Raw genomic sequence first — 17,062 nt, forward strand, 5'->3', positions numbered from 1 at the left:
AACCTAGGAGAGCAATCTCAGCTGGCCGGGATGTGGCAAGGGTGGACAGTGGTCAGGGCTGTTGGCCCAGATTCTGGGATTTTGGGGTTGGTCCTTTGCTCTAGGTGATGTTGGACCCAGGTTCAGGTGTCTGAACACCATGAAATCTTCAAACCTGGTGCTTTGAGGAGTTTATGCAGAAGGAAGCTGGGGCTTTGTCTCTGCCTCTGGTGACCCATATGTGAAACACAGATAAGTGCTGCCTCACTTGTTGGGGCAGTCGGAGGGCAAGCACGTTGGGGACTGTGAGACCTGTGAATTTGGTGGCAGCCTAGGACGTACTTTAGGCATGAGAGGGAGTAGTCTTCTGGGTGAGGCTGGGCAAATCTACACAGTGCTTGTTGTTAGGGAACAACCCATCCTCTTCTGCGTCCTTTTTTAGCAAATGAAGGGACCTTCATCCCTCTAGCCAGCATCAAACCCACCAGGTACTTGACCCCCCAAGGGCAGCACTGCTAGAGACTGTGCAAAGCCTGAGGGATGCTGTAACATCAGATGTGGAAGGTGCTTGCATGCTCCAGCAGCAACCTGGGATAAAGCCCAAAGTCTTTTTGCCTGGCTTTTGGGAGGTGGATGATCGAATTGCGGTGATGAAGGCGCAAGGCTTGACTCTCCATGGGTTGAGTCCCTTTCATGCCTCTATCTGCTGAAAAAAAAAAGTTAAAATAGATGTACGTCAGCTTAGGGGAAGTTCTGCTTTACGACTTCTTTACAATAAGAGCATTGTGTAAAAGGGACATGAGGTTCAGATCTGCCATTGTGTTTTGTTTGTAACTCCAGCTGAGTCACTTGGCTACCTGGACCTGTGTCGGAGTGGGGACTGAGGCAGCTTCATGCGTTGATGGTATCGTTGTCTTCAAGTTGTCCTGGAGTCAGATTGTGGAAAACTTTCCCTGCCCAAAGAGCACCCCACGCACCGAGCTCTTTGGAAATCTTGCTTTGATGGTTTCTTCCCCACCTTTTTGGAAATCCCCCTCTTAGATGCCTTCCTGTTTGAACTCATTGTTTTTTCCAGCCCTTCAGCCAGTGGTGTTTTTAACTCAGGGTGCAGCCTAGGAAAAAAAACCTGGAACACCCTGTCTTAACTACAGGCTTCTCCTGCATGCAACATAGACAGACCTTGAAGAAAGCCAGTTGTGCCCAAAATTCAGCCTGTTGTTTTTCCGGCTCTGTCAGTTGTCCTGATAAAAGCTATGGCTTCTCCCTGCAAACTCTGTTTGCCTCTGATCCGTGCTCTTTTTTTTTTTTTGGAGGTCGGTTCCTCATCAGTAAGCGGAAAGCAAGAGCCCTTCCCTCATTACAGCAGCGCAAGGCAGAATTTAAGGCGGTCGGATCTTTTGGAGGAGGAGAAGGGAAGTCTGAAGCAGTTTTTGGAGAGAGAGAGGTGCCGGCAGCAGGAATGGCCACCGGATTTCCAGTGTGCCTTTGCTGAGCATGCATGAGGAAAGGTTTGTTGCTGTCACTTGTCCCTCAGTTGTAAAAGGCTGCTTGTTCCCACGGGCTTTACCGTCTTTTTGTCACCTCCTTCTGAGGTTCTTGCTTTTGTCGACTGCTTGTGAAATCCCAGGGGAACTGAATTGTCCCTGGAGCCCCAGCCACGAGGTAGTGCCCCAGGACGCAGGGGGACAGCGGAGGCGGCTCCTGCTCTGCTCTCTCCATGGCTCCTCACACGCAGAAGGATGAACTGCTCGTGAAGCAGCTCTGGAAACGCTGCCTTTCACGGTGCGGTGGTTTGAAGCACCTTCCAATTGCCTTTAAATGCCACGCTGTCAACTTGTTGTGGGCAATCCCTGCGGTCTGGTGTGCCCATATCTACCTGAAGTAGCTTTAAATTAGTCTTGGTAGCAGGGCATAAAGGACTGGCCACATTGGTTAAGATTAGGTCTACCGAGCTCTGTCCCTCTTGGAGGGAAGGTGCTGAGGATCTTCCCTTCACTATTGCCCATCTCCAGCAACATCCACCCAGAAACCTTCAGAGTAAGGTGCCACACCTGCAACTTTGTGTTAAAATAGCCATGATGGTTCTATTCTTGGTGGCTGTGGCACTTGCTTCCTTTAACCGCCGGGTGCCCACGGTGCGGTGCAGCCCTCACCATCCTGCGTGACGTGTCCCTGACTTCTTGGCTGGGCTTTGCATTTCCCCACTGCGCTCTACCTGTGGCCTCACTGCAGCTGCACCAGGCTGTGCTCTGCATGTTCCCATTGTTAAATCAAGCTAGCTACCAGGTTCAAGTGCCACCACTTTAAACCCGTGCCTCGACGAGCCTGGGAAAGCTGGGAGTGCTGTGAAAGCCCAGCTGCCTTTGAAGCACCAAGCGCTTGGGCCGGTCTCGTGTTGGGCGTTCTTGCAACTTTGACGCAACGCTACATTTTTGTTTTTGTGGAAATGAACCAGAAGAATGAGGGGAAGTGCTTACAAACTCATTTTTAATGAAGATTCTGACGTGCGGACAGATCCTTTGTCCAGATACGAACGTATTTATGCCGGTGGCACCTTGCCATTCATACGGCGACGTACACATTTTGTAACGTGATAGCAGTGTATACAAGTCAGGCTGGAGTACAAAGGAGTGAGAGATCAGGGTTTGGCCTTTCCTTCCCCTGTTCTTCATGGGGTTGCACTGGCTGATACCAGCTGAGGAGAGGGTGCCTTTATTTTTCTTTGATTTTTTTTTTTTTTTTTTTTTTTTTGTTAGAGGAACAGTAAGCTTGAGTACTCGGTATTGGTTTTATACCCGCAGGACCATTGCATTAGGGGTGCCTGTTGCACAGCGCCTGGTGCGATGAAACCCTGAGCTTTGCTGCAGTCAAGATGTTGGAAAGAGGATGAAAATCCCAGCTTTCATCTTTTGTCACAAATAGTATCTGAAGGAATTTGTACTATTTTTACTGTTTGTTTTTGTTTCTCCCCTCCCCTTTTAACTATGCACCTTAGCATTTTCTGCGGGCCCTGTCACTGGGATATCTCCACTTGGACTTTGAAACAGATGACTCAGCTTTCATGGTTGTTTAGAATAGTTTTAAGTTATTTTTGCTATCCAGCCCCATTTTCTATCATCATGCTGCAATTACTGGAGTGCCTGCTCTGCAGGGGAACACTTGGTTCTTTTAAACAAATGGTTTCCTTTGGAATTAAAAAAAATAGTTTATGGAAACGTTTCTGTGGGGCTTTGATTATTAATTTATTATGAAGGCTCTAATTCTATTTTATAAAAAATACGAGATCTTAATTTTAGAAAACCTAAATTTGGAGGCAACTTTTGAACCGAGGCCGTTTCTTTAACACGGACTTTGGTGTGTGCGTATGTGTGTGTGTTTCTTTTTAAAAGGCAAATCTGCCTTCCGCTGGCGCTGCGCTATGTGGTTAATCCTGTTGGGCCTGATCTGATCGGACTGGCGCTGGAGCGAACCGAGCGGAGCTGAACATCGGTGTGGGAGATGCGATCTCCGCTGGGAGGGCAGAGTGGCCCCGGGGCTGGTGGGGCTGGCTGACAGCCCCTGCCCCAGAGCTGCTGCTCGCTCTGCCTGCTGAAGCCGTGGGCTCAGCCCTGGCTTTCAGTGATCCTACCTGGGCTGGAAAAAAAAGTGTTCGCTGTCATGTTGGATCCATAAATGCGACTTTTAAGCTGTTGCAACCGTGTCTGGAGACTGCTCGGACCAAGCCGATTTCCAACTGGGGTGGTGCAGCCCTACCCGGGGCATTTTTAGTCCGTTCACACGGGTTGAAGTAACACCTGGTTGCTGTTTTTTCAGAGCTGAGGTGTGCTGGTACCTGCTCTGGAGGTGACGTGACACCACCTCCTGCCCTGGCTCTTGGGGACCAGTGTGCTGGCTCTGCCTTCAGGGGGAGAGATCAAGAGAAAACAGGCTGAGACAGGGGCCAGGGAAAGCCAGGACCAGAGAGTGTTGAACCAGCTCTTGACTGGTGCAAGTGCCCCAGTGCAAAGTCCTGCCTTTGAGTCGTGGGGGGATTCACACACAGAGATCCAAGGGCAAACCTCGCCTCAAGGGATTTCTCCTCTGCTGGTGTTGATGAGAAACCCTCCTTGCCACCACGATTTTAAGTGCTGCGAATGGAAAAGCTCCATGTGCCCCCTCCCTGTGGTGCAGAATAAGCCTTGCCAGGCTGTGGCTGTCCCTGGGTCCCCCACAGGACCCTGGTGAGACCATCTTCCAGGGCATGGGTCTCCCAGGGGCTGACCCCGAGTGGAGGGGTACCTTGGGCACCAGGGAGGGCTCCGCGTCGCCTGGGGCTGTGCTGGCTGCTGGGAGGTTGATGGCTTTTGGCCAGGGGTGAGGGTTGTCCCCAGCCTCCCTGTTGGGCCATGGGAAGGGGAAGAGGAGGGCTGCGTTCCCAGGGATTTTTTAGGCTATTGCTGGGATTTTTTTTTTAGGGAGGGAGTGATGCAGCATTTGGATGCTTGGCCTTAGGGTGGACTCCTCTCTCCCGCTGCCTCCTAGCTCTCGAGGAGCCTCTTGGCTGTAGCGTGGAAGGGGTTAAGGCTTCCTCGCTAGCCTGGGAGCTGCTGCTGGCTGCTTCGTTCCCCTTCCGGGGCTGCCGGGCTGAGGTTTGCTGGTATGTGTGCAATGCGGCGCCGGCCGGCCGAGAGCACCCAGCCCTCGCCGGAGCCTTGCGAGAGCCTTCCCGGCACGACCTCCCCTCCCCTGCCTCGTTCCTTCAGCGCTGAGTGATGGGGCTGGGGATCAGGGACCTGCTGGGGGAGCAAAACCAGGGGCTGGAGGAGATCGGTGGGAAAAGAACCGAGCTGCAAAGCCTGAGCTCCACTGAGACGCTTGCCCAAGACGCTCTTACACAGGGGAGTGTCTCTGGGCACGTTCCTTTGCCAGCCCAAGGTTTTGTAGCTCGTCTGTGCCCACGTCTTTGCCTCTGCGATGCCACGGGCTGGAGCTGGGGGGGTGGCAAAGGGATTTGGCCACTCCCGTGGGGTTAGAACTGACAGAGAGCAGTGTTTCAGGCAGGCTCCCGCTTTCCAGGGTGGAGGAGAGGGTTTAGTGCAGACACAGGCAGGAGCTGGAAAACTGCAGCAACAGCAGTAGTATTCAAGCTGAAACATAGCGAGAAGCCTTAGAGGGAGATGCAGACTTGGAGGGAGATGCAGATTGCCTGGAGTTCTCTCTGCAACAAAAATTTATGTCCTTTATATAACTGGGGAAAAGCAAACAAAGAAACTTGTCTCCAAGTGGGAACATGGTGTCACTGGGAGAAATCCCGCAGCAAGAGCGAGACCTCCGATTCACTCTCAGGGCTATTAACTCTTTGGCAGAAGGGCAATGCTTTTATTGCTAAATTTTTGGATAAATGATCCTTGAATATTCCTGAAAAATTGTGCATGTGGGTTGCCTCATTTAGGCAAATGGCAGGAATAATTTCTTGCTCTGGAGATTTTTGGGGTTCAGTCGGGCTGCTTCTGCCCAGGGCAGGGATTGCTCCTGCCTTTGCCATGCTCCCCCCACACTCTCCCACCAGCCAAAACGCTTGCTGTCGCTGAAGGACTGTGCTTTGCCTTTGATCTTCTGCAGCACCGCCGTTGACGTTGTCAGGAACCGTCTTGCAGACCAAGGCTGTTCTATGGTGCTAATTTTGTAGTCTCAGATAACGGAGCCTCTCTAAAAATGTCATCTGGGGCCATTTGCGGGGTGAGGTTGACATCGCTGACTACTGCTGGGATGCGTGTCCTGCACGTGGGAGGTGGCACGCTGTGTCGCTGGGGAAGCTCGTGGACAAGTTTCTCAGAAAAAGAATTCCCATTTTTCTACTGTCTCTTGAACTATCCCAAACTGACAAAGAAAGTCCTTGGCCCTTGGTTGCTCCAGGCTATCAGGCTCGTGCCAAAATAAGATCAGTCAAAAGGGAATAAATGTGTTGGGGGGTGTTTTTGGATTATGGCTACACCATAACTTTCTTATTAACTCAAATTAAGTTAAAAAAGGAAATTGATTTAACCAAGGGAGGTGTTTCGGATGCCAGTGGCAATAGACTTGATTGTGTTTTTTTTTCTTTCTCTGAACAGGCAATTATCAAATTAATCTCCTTTGATATGAGCCTAATATCAACACAATCACTAATATATTTATACTTACCCAATGACAGCTATTCAATAAGTTGGTTTTCTGTTGTTTTTGCCGAACTCCACTTTCTTTTGCCTTCATGTTTCTCTGGCGAGGCAGGGGGCCAGTTTTTGGGTGGAAGTCCCTGGGCTCCCTCTTTGAGATTCTCACCACTGCCCTTTCATGGGGGGCATTGCTATTGCAAAAAAATTCAATCGGAACATAATTAACAGCCCCGAATGTTTCTGAATTGTCACTTGCTATTGGGAACGGGGCCACTCTTTTGCAGGGCGCTGTAGAAACACCCGTGTGTGGATGAACCAACCCTCCCCAGATCATTTGTTCCTGTAAATCCCCGGCAGCTGAGGCAGAGGGGTAGGATTGCGTGGTGTAGAAGGAAGCCAACAGCTCAGCTGGTGCCCATTGCCACTGTAGTCTTACTTTGTTTTTTCTTTCTTTTTTTTTACCCTTTCTTTAAGGGAATAGGGCCTCCATGATCCAGTCTGTGCATGTGTGCGTACGTGTCTCTCTTGCTCTCTCCATTTGTTCCCGCCTCCCCCTGTTTTTTGCCCAGCGACGAGTTTCAATTACGTTTGGCTGAAGGGTAGAGCTCTTGTACGGCTCCCGCAAGTCTTGTGAAAATGGGTGGGTGGGTAAAGAGGAGAGAGTCAAGCGTTTGATAGCTGCATGGGAACTCAACCCTTATGAGACACCAGAGAATCCACATTGGAAAGGCTACTGGGAAGCCCCTTTCAATTCCCTTCCCACCCTGAGAGTGCCTTGTTTGGAGGGGCCGGAGGGTGGTAGAGAACCAGAAGACAGTTAAACGCTGCCTCGCTACCCCGGGCTTGGTAGACCCAGAAGAAGTGATGTCTCTGGGCGTCAGTGGGGAAAGTCTGCCGAAAGGCAGGCAGATGCTGGCAGCATGTTCCCGCATCGTGTCCTTGGGTGCAAAGGCAGGTGGGGGGTGAGTCAGCCACGTAGAAGCAGGTGGTTAGATTAGATCTGGCCATAGCAGGGGATAGCTGGAGAGGGGAGGAGAAGGGAGACTCCAGCCAGTGTTTCCCACAGAAGCAGAGGGTTCAAACCCTGCTGGGCACTGAGGCTTGGTCAGCAGGAGATGGTAACTGCACTTGATGCTTGAGGAGATATGTCCAGTTGTCTGTCTGCAGCCTCGGGACCCTCAGGGATGGACAGCTGAATCTGGCAAGCTCCGGTCTTTCCAGAAAGGACCATTGCAAGGAGAAGCTGGGAGGACGTGATGCAAAGCAGCAGCTGCTGATGCATCCCAGTGTCCCTCCCTGCAGGACGCTTTCGCTTTGCTGGCTTGCAGCATACCAAGGTGTCCGCACTGGACTCCATCCTCGCCGTTCCTGCCTGGTCCTGGGCCTATCCACTGCCCACCTTCGCTCTCCACATGCACCTAGTGGTTTTCAGCACTGTGGCTGGGAAGTGAAACCTGACACAAGTAAATATGTTGACAGCCTGTTTTCAGCCGGCAGGGAATGTAAATTATCTCATTTGAACAAGGCTAACGCAGAATCAAGCCGTTGGTCCCAAATATCCCTTATAAGTGCAGATGAGAAATATTCATGGCATCTTCACTCCCAGAATATTGCTTTTATCTTTGTGGTTCCTTGAGTGGCAATATAAAAGTTACTGATTTTGCACTTTTTATGCATCTGAACCTGCAGACTTTGAAATCAGTAGGTTTGCCTGCGTGATTTGCCTCGTTAGATCCGTACCCTTGCAGGCACCTAGGAATGATCCACTCCATAAGCTCCACTGTACTTACTTGTTGTCTTGGGTGTAACATCCTACCTTGGGAGTGTCCTTAACCGGGGCATTGGGACAAGTGGTGGTGAGCTTGGGTTGGGTCTTTCCAGAGCAAGGTAGATCCTGACCGTGGGAGATGCTTGCATGTGCAGTGCTGTTGTTTGACCCGTATAGTGTAGTCAGCCGACGTGTGGTAGGGTAGATGCGAAGCTCCATGAGGCCAGAAAAGGGACTCCCAAAAACTTTGGACCAAAGCCGTTTTGGGGAGTAACGCTCTCCAGGCTCATTGCCTTGCTCTCTGGACCTCGCCATAACTGGGATCACACCCAGGGCCAAAGCAGGATGTGACACTTGGTACTTACTGTTCAGTTGGTGAAGGTACTGGGATGCAGAGGTTGAGCATCTTCGGCATATCCAGGTGTCACTTATTTCTTCCATGGAGCCCAGCTCAGGCCATTTCAAGGAGGTCTCTGTGGTGTCCTCACCTGAGGGCTTGGTTGAGGTGAGAATATCTTGCTCCAGCTCAAGCAGGGAGCCACCAGGTTGGTTCATGATGGGGGTCTCACCAGCTGATGGTGATGGTGGGAAGAGAACCAAAGGCACCAGACTGCCCTGCTGAAACCAGGTCAGGGGGAGCAGTTGGAAGTGGAAACTCCCATTGGGGTCTCACCTTCTTACGCGATAGCCTTTGCACAGCAGGTGTTTGCGAGTGAAGGCAGAAGGTCAGATTGTCTTGAAACCTTGACCGTGTTTGCAAGCGGACGTCTCTCTGGCTTTGCTTTTTGCTCCGTAACAGGTTTTTCCCTTTAAGAACGCAGAAGATTGATTCCCTTGCAGGGCGCATCGCCGAGGCGAGCCATGTCCAAATGGTTTGCACGTCTGCATTTTTTACTGCTCTCGTTTAATATGTATGCAAATGCAGTCTCTCCTGTCCTCACTCTCTGTGTGGGTTTGCACAGTCAGGAGCACATTCCCATTACCGCTGCCCATCTCCTGCTCCGCTCTGCATTCGAGGAGACTGCCTTTGAAACGCTGATAGATGGAGGTGCAAGGGAAAAAGAGAGAAATGACGGATTTTCGTAATTTCTTTGCTGGGGAGGGCGGAGGAGTTGGGAAACTAGAGGAAGGAGGTTTAAATATATGCAAAATTGTTTATTGGGAGAAAAGGGGGGGGTGTCCAACTCTGAGAGTTAGGGAGCGTATTTCGTATGCCGTTCCATTTTCAGAGTGTCAGCTCAGAGGATTTTAGCTGGAGGTTAGGGAAAAATCCAGGCACTGGCAATAATCTTGTGATAGCGGAAATATTCAGCTTTTCTCCTGATAAATAGACATGTGTCGTAACTGAAGTCATGGTTTCAGGCCTGGAAAGCAATGTTGGCTTTTTTTTCTTTTAATAAATAAGGAGAAAGATGTCCGGAGTTGTTCTCTGCAAAGGGGTGGTATATGGCTCCTGCTACTTTCTTTTCCTTCCTTTTTTAATAGCTGTATTTTTCCAAAGCACTTCAAAACCGACACCCGTGAAACCTGGACATGCGTATACCTAGAGCTACGTTTGTATAAGTAAAATGGGAAACTGTGTGTTCCAGCTAAGGCCAAAATGTGGGAACCACCTTTGGAAATGTGGCCAAAATTAGGGGAGATTTTCCTATCCCCAAGTGATGGCACTTTTTTAAGTTATGTTGTTTGAAGTTGCGGATCTCCAGTTTCTGCATCTGCTTGGAGGTAACTGTGAAGGCTGAGGAGGTCCTTGCTCTTGGTGTGGGAAGCAGGGGATGACATATCCCTTCATCGCCCGGATGATTCTGGAGGAGAAACAGAGGCTCATGCTGCATCCCACCCCCTTCGGTGAAATTTAGGTCCTTTAAATGCCAAAGGGCCAGATTTTCAGGTGTATTTTAGGCACTTCAAGTCGTTCGCTATTTTAATCTTTAAACACAAAACATCTTTAAAACCTGGCTAGTTTTGGACCCTATTATAGAGTGCCAAAGCCTTAATTTATTGAGTGGCTGGTGGGGGATGCAAGGTGTGGGACAGGAGGGCTGTGGGGAGCCGGGGTCCGCATGCCCCAGGGCGCGGGGTGGCCATGGGCCACCTCCTGCCGCCTGTGCCCCCCAGAGCCTGGAGCTCTGCCTGGAGCACAGGTAACATTGCTGAAGCCAGATCTTTTCCAAACTCCTTTAGGAGTTCACAGACAAAACACTTCTTATATGTTCCTTACTTTCCTTTCTAGAAGCCAAAGGGCCTTGCGTGCTGGAAAACCCCCTCTGCTGCGGCACAGACTCGTCAGATGTGTTTGCTTTTGTATCTCCAAGTTTTGCAAGAGTGTTTTGTGTCTCTAGTGCTGGATGTTGTGAAACCCCTTTCCACGCAGTAGCCCCCGCCTCTGCAGGGGGACAGGCAGGAGCCACGGCACCGCACAGACCTTGTGCTGGGGCTCTGGTTTGTAAAACCCAGACCTTGTCTCTGCTTTTGGTACAGGGTACAGGGACCAAGGGGCGATGTTCAAGAGGGGACCCAGTATTTGGAGGTGCTCAGCTCCTGCGGTGATGTACAAGGGCTGATTTCATTCATGTAACAAGCGTGGAAAGTCTCAGTGTTCAGGAGATGAGCTCTTACGGGCTGCCTGCTCCTGTTTTACCTGCCCATGCTCTGGGCAAAAGCCTGTCTTCGGCAGTCCTGAGTCATGCTGTAGCTGCTAGCTGAGGTGGGATCATGGGCTTCCCCTCTCTCTGCGTCCACAACCCACCGTTAGGGCTATCTCTGATGCAAAGGGCTCTTCCTTCTGGTTCTTTTCTTTCCACCCCATTTGGGAGGTTTATCCTGACCCTTATCGACAGCCGTGTTGTTGGAGGGGGCAAGTGCAGGGCTGCCACAAGCAGCTCCAGCTCTGCTGCTCTTGCCTGTCCCTTAGTTCCCCTTGCAATGTGTTTGCTGGGAAGTAAATATCTCGTGCGCTGTGTCCTCACTCCGGTGGGTTTGTGTCGCTTGTGATCACAGGCTCCAAACTTCCCCTGTTATGGTTGCTTTTTTAACAGTGTCTTTTTATTGGCGAGTAGCTTCATGGAGCCTTTCTACTTCCTTCATCTGTAAATTGTCCTCTACATAACGAAGAAACCGTTCTGACTACGTTTTGATGTGTTTGTCGCCCAACAGATGTCTGGGTGGTTAAAGTGCCCCCTGAGTACAAGTATCCTGTGTTTGCGAGCTCTTTGATAGTTGGTTCAGGAATCTTTTTGTTCTTTCTTTCTCTCCTCGAGTCCTGGGGGTCTGTAGCAGATGCCTGCTGCAGTCTCTCCTTTGTTTTCCGCTCCTGATATCTGTGCCCACAGTGTTATTCCTCTACCCTCTCCCTTATCAAATTAGATTATCTCCTTCCTGTAAGTACTTTTGACACGTGCGGCCGTGCAAAAGCACGATAAGCATATTGGATCGTGCTGTTAGGTGCCTGCCGTTCATGTCTGTGGTTCTCCATTTCACCTTTCCAGGACCTTAGGACTGAGTTGGCATGTTACCTGCCATAAATAACGGTACCAGCAGAAGCAAGGCCAGCTAGCTCTCTTCCCCACTTGCAACCGAGTCCCAATGCCCCTTTCAGGCACTGCCACATCACCCTGCGTGGGAACCCCGGGCCCATTTTGTCCCGGTGCTCTGCACCATGTCACTGCGACCCTCGTGTCATCACGTTTCCTCCCTGCTGATCTGTGTCTCCAGCATCTCTCCTTGTGTCCTGAACTTGGCTGGTGGCACTTAAGCTTCTTCTTGGCTACTCCTTGCCTGTTCCTCAGCTCCCTGCCTTCCCACTGGCTTTCCCACTTTCCACGTGTGATCCAGAAAAACCTCTTTGTTATTCTGGCCTTCCTCCCCATCACAAACCTGTGTTTCTGTTCCATCTTTCATGAAAAGGTCTAAGACTGAAGGTGAAATGTGATAACAGCCTTCAAAAATATGTCAGTGGCTGCTGCAAGCAGGATAGGAATAAACGATTCTCTGTGTTCTACGGTGGGTAGGACAAGAAATTATGGGCTTAAACTGTAGCACAAGGGAGATTTAGGTTTGATGTTCAGATATGCTGGGGGTGAAGTACCAGAGGAGGCTGCCGGGGAGTCGCTGGAGGGGCAGGTCAGACGAGCAGCTGCCAGGAGAGGCTGAAAGGGAGCTGAGGGGATAGTGGGGTGATCCACAAGATCATTTTTCATCCTCTCCAGCCCTCTTACCTCCCCTTCCATATGCTGGAAGCCTCCAGCTAGGCAAGGGGCTTTTTGTGGCTTGCTCAGACAGGCTCGTGCCTTTCTCCCTCCTTGCTTTTTGTCTCTGTTGCAGCAGTTATGGCAAATGCAATTGCAGCGAGCCTGCAAATAGCCACGGCAAACCTTTCCTCCCAACACCTTTCCTTTGTGCTTGGTGGCTCTTTTCAAACCTTGTGTGCTGGTGGAGGTGATGGCAGCTGCAATCAGAGCGCCGGGATGTGCAATAGTGACTGAAACAATAGTGCTTTGCTGCACCCAGAAGGGTCAAGACCGAGTCTGGGGGCAGCCTCGGAGCTGCGGCTCAAGGACCTCGATGGGAAGCCGCTGCCAGCTTTGCAGAGGGCTCTGTCGTACACGTGTCAGTGTGTAGGTGGAAATGCGAAGGTGAGGACGGCTCCTAGAAGCACTGTCCCAGCCAGTGCTCGGCTCTCTGGCTGGCTGTGTGAGTGCAGGAGTGTGGGCAGGAGCTGTATCGCTGCCTGCACGCGAGTACCTGCCCTCAGCGGTTGCACCAGGACACCCGGAGATGGGGGGAGCGGGGCTCCTTGCAGAGCTCCCCATCCCCACCTCCTCAGAAGGGTGCTGCGGGGCATCAGCCAGCCTGGTGGAAACTGCTATCTTTGCCAAAACAAAAATGTGAGGGTCTGGGAGTCACAGAGGGGTCCGTTCAAAACCAGCGTACGGTGCAAGAGCAGCCATGTTGTTCCTGACACTGCTGGCCGGGAGGTCACTGAGTCCCCTGGGCACCTTCAGCCGCCTGCTCCCGACACCCACCTCTCCCGACCCTTCCCCATATGGCACCGCCGTGGTGGTCTCAGGGTCCAGTTACATCTGCCCTGTGTCCCCGCTTCCCTCCCCAAAACCTCTCTGCCTCCTCTCCCCAGGGTGCTGGGGGGGGTCCTGGTCAGCCGTGACCCCCTTCACCCACCCCGCAGCACCATCCCCTTCACAGCTCCCTACCAGGAGAGGCGGGCAGGGAGAAACAGGCAGATGAATAATTTATTATAACGATGCAAAATAGGGTTTTAAAACTCTCCCCATATAAATATTTATTTTTGACTCGTTAGCACCGCAGCTGCCTCTGCGCCCCCCCACCCCCAACCCTTTCCCTTCTCCTTTCCAAAGCCCCCCCAGCCTTGTGGCTATCACGGCTGGTTCGCCCGGTTCTCCTTTGCTCCGTCCATCTGTCCGTCTCTCCTGCACTCGCTTTTCACATGATCTGATCCCTGGTGCCAAACACTTCCCAGGGAAGACAGGAAAAAAGAACCCCAACCTCTTTCTTGCGTGCGCGCGCACACACACATACACACACACACAAAACAACATCGGGAGGAGGGGGGAGATGGAGCAGCACACACAGGCACACGCACAAAACCCTTTGAAGCCTGTGCAGGGTAAGGGTTGTTTCTGTGGTAACGGCGCGGGGATTGGCGGCGGTCGGCAAGGGCCTCCATCCCGCGGCAGTGCCGAGTGATTAATGAGCCGTTGCTGGGCTGTTCGGGAGCGCTCGGGCCGGGTTGTGTGAAGCTGCTCCGACGCTGCCGGACGTCGGATGCTACTTCATGCTCCTCCGCTCGCTCTGGCAGTGTCCCACACCTCCTCGGCACACGTGGGCTTTCATGGGGTATTGGCCCATCGAGGGATGAGGCAGCTGGGCTTGGGACATCCCTCTGTCCCCTGTTCTGGTGGTGCCAGAGCATCCCTGGGACTGTGGCCGCCTTCAGCCTAGCTCCTCTGCACCAAGGTCGGTCCCAAGGGGAATCCAGCATCTCCTCAGTACAGGGGTGGGCCAGAGCAATGGGGGGGCATGGTGGCATCAGCAGGGGGATGAGGCAGTCCTGTCTGGCAGGTGCAGACGTGCCCATAGCATTTTGGGGACCATCGCTCCTAGCCTTGCCTCGACGCCTTCCCTTGGCCTCATTGCTGCCTGCAGCGCCTGTCCCTCTCCCACCCCCATGGCTTCCCAAGGCTGTAGGGTGGCTCCTGGCTGAGCAGAGACAAGGGCTGTGCTGTCCCCGTCCCCTGGCCAGCCTTGTTTAGTGCCACCACCCTTTGATCTGTGTGTCACTGGGGTGCTCATACCACCTCCCAGCGAGAGCTGCAGCTCCCAGGGAACCTTACACCGCAGGATGCTTTGAAACTCACTTCGTTTTGCTTTCTGTTTTGGAAAGGCAAAGGAGAAATGGGCATCATTCACATCTCTTGGGCGAACAATAATAATAACGAGTGAGTTTCAAATCTCTTTCCCCCAAAATAGCCAAACCAGAACACGCACAGCCTTCCCGAGCCGCTGCCTGAAACAGATGTGCTGCCAGTGAGGCAGCTATTTATAATGTGCAGCGTTCCCTTTTCAGCCGCAGCGACTCCAGCCCTCGGCTCTCGCGCTCGGCAGCTCCTTTTGAAGCCTGTAGCTCTAATCTAGGGACTGTTCCTGGTGCTGCTAAAAATCTCCTCGTAAACCTGCCGGGATGCCAGCGAGCCGGAACCCTGCCTGCTCTCTGCCTCCGAAGGAGGTTTAGCATCCCCAGAGGCTGCCGGGATGGGACTGTCCCATGCCCTGTTGTCCTTGCTGGGATGGGAAAGCAATGGGATCTCATCGGGTGATGTTTCCCTAACGTCCCCGTGGATACAGCCTCTACAGAGTACTGATCCCCCTCTGCCACGGGGCTGGGGACTCAAACCCTTTCCCAAGCCCTAATTTGAGAGGTTTTGCCATACAGAGGACAAGGGGACACTGTCGCCGTCAGGGGGGACAGGCTGATGTGGATTTGAGCCCAGGGTTTGATCTGGTCCTCAAGGAAGGAGAGACAGGGTACGATGGCCTGGGGGGTTGCGGACAGCGTGGGATAAGGAGGACAACTAGGGATCCGATTAAAAGGAGATTTGAGGGGGTTTGCCAACACTGGCATCCACACGTAGGGTGGGTGTTTGCTAGCCTGGGGGGTCCTGCAGCAGCCCTGGAGCTGTGGCATGGCTGTGGGATGGGCACCTCAGGCTACCCGCACCCCCCGGGGACTGCGGGGGGCTGGCGGGGACCCCATCCCAGGAGGCGACCCCATCCCAGGAGGGGCTGCATCTCGCAGGCGCCAGAGCAGCTGGGGCCGAGCGCCCTCGACGCTGCTTCGGCCCCTCGCAGGGCGATGAATAAGTGTGCTGGTATGTCGGGGCGGGGAGCGGGTGGTTAGGCAAGGCAAGGCGTGCATGTGGAAGCTGTTTATTGCCGGGGCTGTTTGCAGGCCCCGCTCTGCCTCCCGCAGCGCCGCGGCCGCCCCAACCAGCCTGGCCGGTGCGGCTGCTCCGCGTGGGGCCGGGCGGGGGATCGGGGCCCCAGCCCAGCGGGGGGAAAGCAATTACCAGGAGACGGGGCTGGTTGGGCTGTGGGTTTTGTTTCTATCCCATCCCCTTGTTTTCTGTTTGCATTTCTCCCGAGCAGGATGTTCGGATGTGCGGAGATCACTCGGTCCAAATCCCAGGCTTTGGGGATGGCTTGATCCCTGTTCTCCCCTCCCAGGTGGCCCAGAGCATTGTCCCAAGCCTGGCATGGCACGGTCGGATGGGCAACTGGGACCCGTGGTGATATGGAAGGTGCTCCCTGTCCTTTGGAAAGGGAAATACTGCAAAACATCCCCAAGAGGGACCTGTAATGGGCTGCTCTGGCTTTGCTCCCTCGCTGTTTTGCAGGTGCCAGAGGATGAGGTTGTGGGATGGTGGGCAGAGACCACCCCCAACGCCCAAACTGTGTCCTTTAAGCTCCAAATCCCATTTCGAGAGGGAGCATTAGCTTGTCCTCCTGCCTGGTGAGCTCACACCCACATCAGCCTGTAGAAGAAGAGGGTGGCGATTTAAAAATTGCCGGATGAGCCATCTCGAACTGAGGGTGGGATTCAGGGAAGGGGCTGAGGACGGGCTGCCTTGGCAGGGCTCTGTCTCCTCAGCTCTGGCAGCACGATGGGTCGGCTCAGCCCGGTGGTGACACTGAGACAGGTTCCCATGAGGACGGCATCCCTGGCCGAGACCAGAGCCTTCCCGGTTTCCAGTGGTAACCGACAAACCTTTGCTCCTGGAAGAGGGACTGTAAACGCAGTCCATGGCAGTGAAGCCTCTTAAAAGCTGGTCTCATTGCAGTTGTGTTAATTATTAATAGGATGTGGGGAAGAAAATACTGGAAAACCCCAACTGTTTGAGGCAAGCTGCCACTTCATTTGCGTCCAGCAGTGTGGACCTGGCTCTGCCCTGACCCACGGGGAGATTCGCGGGTGTTTTTTCCACTGACTGGTGTCAGCGGGTGCAAATGGAGAGGCTCAACTGTCCCTCTGAAAACCACAACAGTCCGAAACGGAGGAGTTAGATGAGTTGTGCGGGTCTTAACTTGGTCTTTAGCAAAGATTTCCCCCGGTAAAGGGATGAAGTCCCTTTTGGCAGCCTTTCTGCCCAGCAGAACTGGCAAGATGCTGGAATCGCAGGGTCCGCTGGCACAGAGGCACTGGGGATCCCTGTCCCAGCCTGGGGCACCCCGCAGAGCTCCGTGGGCAGGATGGGACCCCAAGATGGTGCTTGGACTGCACCCATGTAGTGAGTCAGAGCTGGGGGATCTCAGCAGGGCAACTTTCCTGAAAAACAAGGTACTGGGGAATTTTCACCCAAAAGCTTTGTGGACCTTGAGGGTTTCTTCCCCCATATCTGACCGTGGGTAGCAGGGACGTCTCCATGGGGGAACTGGGAGGTGTTTCCATGGAAACCAGCAGTGTTGCTGTGGGGTGGACCCCACGGCTCAGATTTGGGACCCCCATTGGAGCTGCAGAAGTGGTGCTTGGTGTGGGGAAGCACCAGCCGATGGGGGCTCTCAGGGCAGCGGTGCCTTGGCTCCATGGCACCCAGCTGGGAGAAGCCTTGCTCTGCTCTCAGTCCTCCATGTGTGGAGGAGATCCCAA

The 17,062-nt window shown here is 53.0% G+C and overlaps 1 protein-coding gene across 8 annotated transcripts in view; it reads left to right on the plus strand.

The window, feature by feature from the left end:
- LOC141751445 (uncharacterized) overlaps positions 1-17,062 on the plus strand; it is a 111,758-nt gene that overhangs the window by 44,044 nt on the left and 50,652 nt on the right. Inside the window, exon 1 of one of the 8 annotated variants that reach the window (XM_074608207.1) lies at positions 1,287-1,487. The exons of the other annotated variants lie outside the window; for them this stretch is intronic. Coding sequence (XP_074464308.1) covers positions 1,478-1,487 — 10 coding nt within the window. The 5' untranslated portion in view covers positions 1,287-1,477. Of the gene's footprint in view, positions 1-1,286; positions 1,488-17,062 lie in introns of those variants that run through there. 8 annotated transcript variants of the gene reach the window in all.

The sequence above is a fragment of the Larus michahellis genome, chromosome 15 (assembly GCF_964199755.1).
Source record: "Larus michahellis chromosome 15, bLarMic1.1, whole genome shotgun sequence".
NCBI classification, from domain to species: Eukaryota; Metazoa; Chordata; class Aves; order Charadriiformes; family Laridae; genus Larus; species Larus michahellis.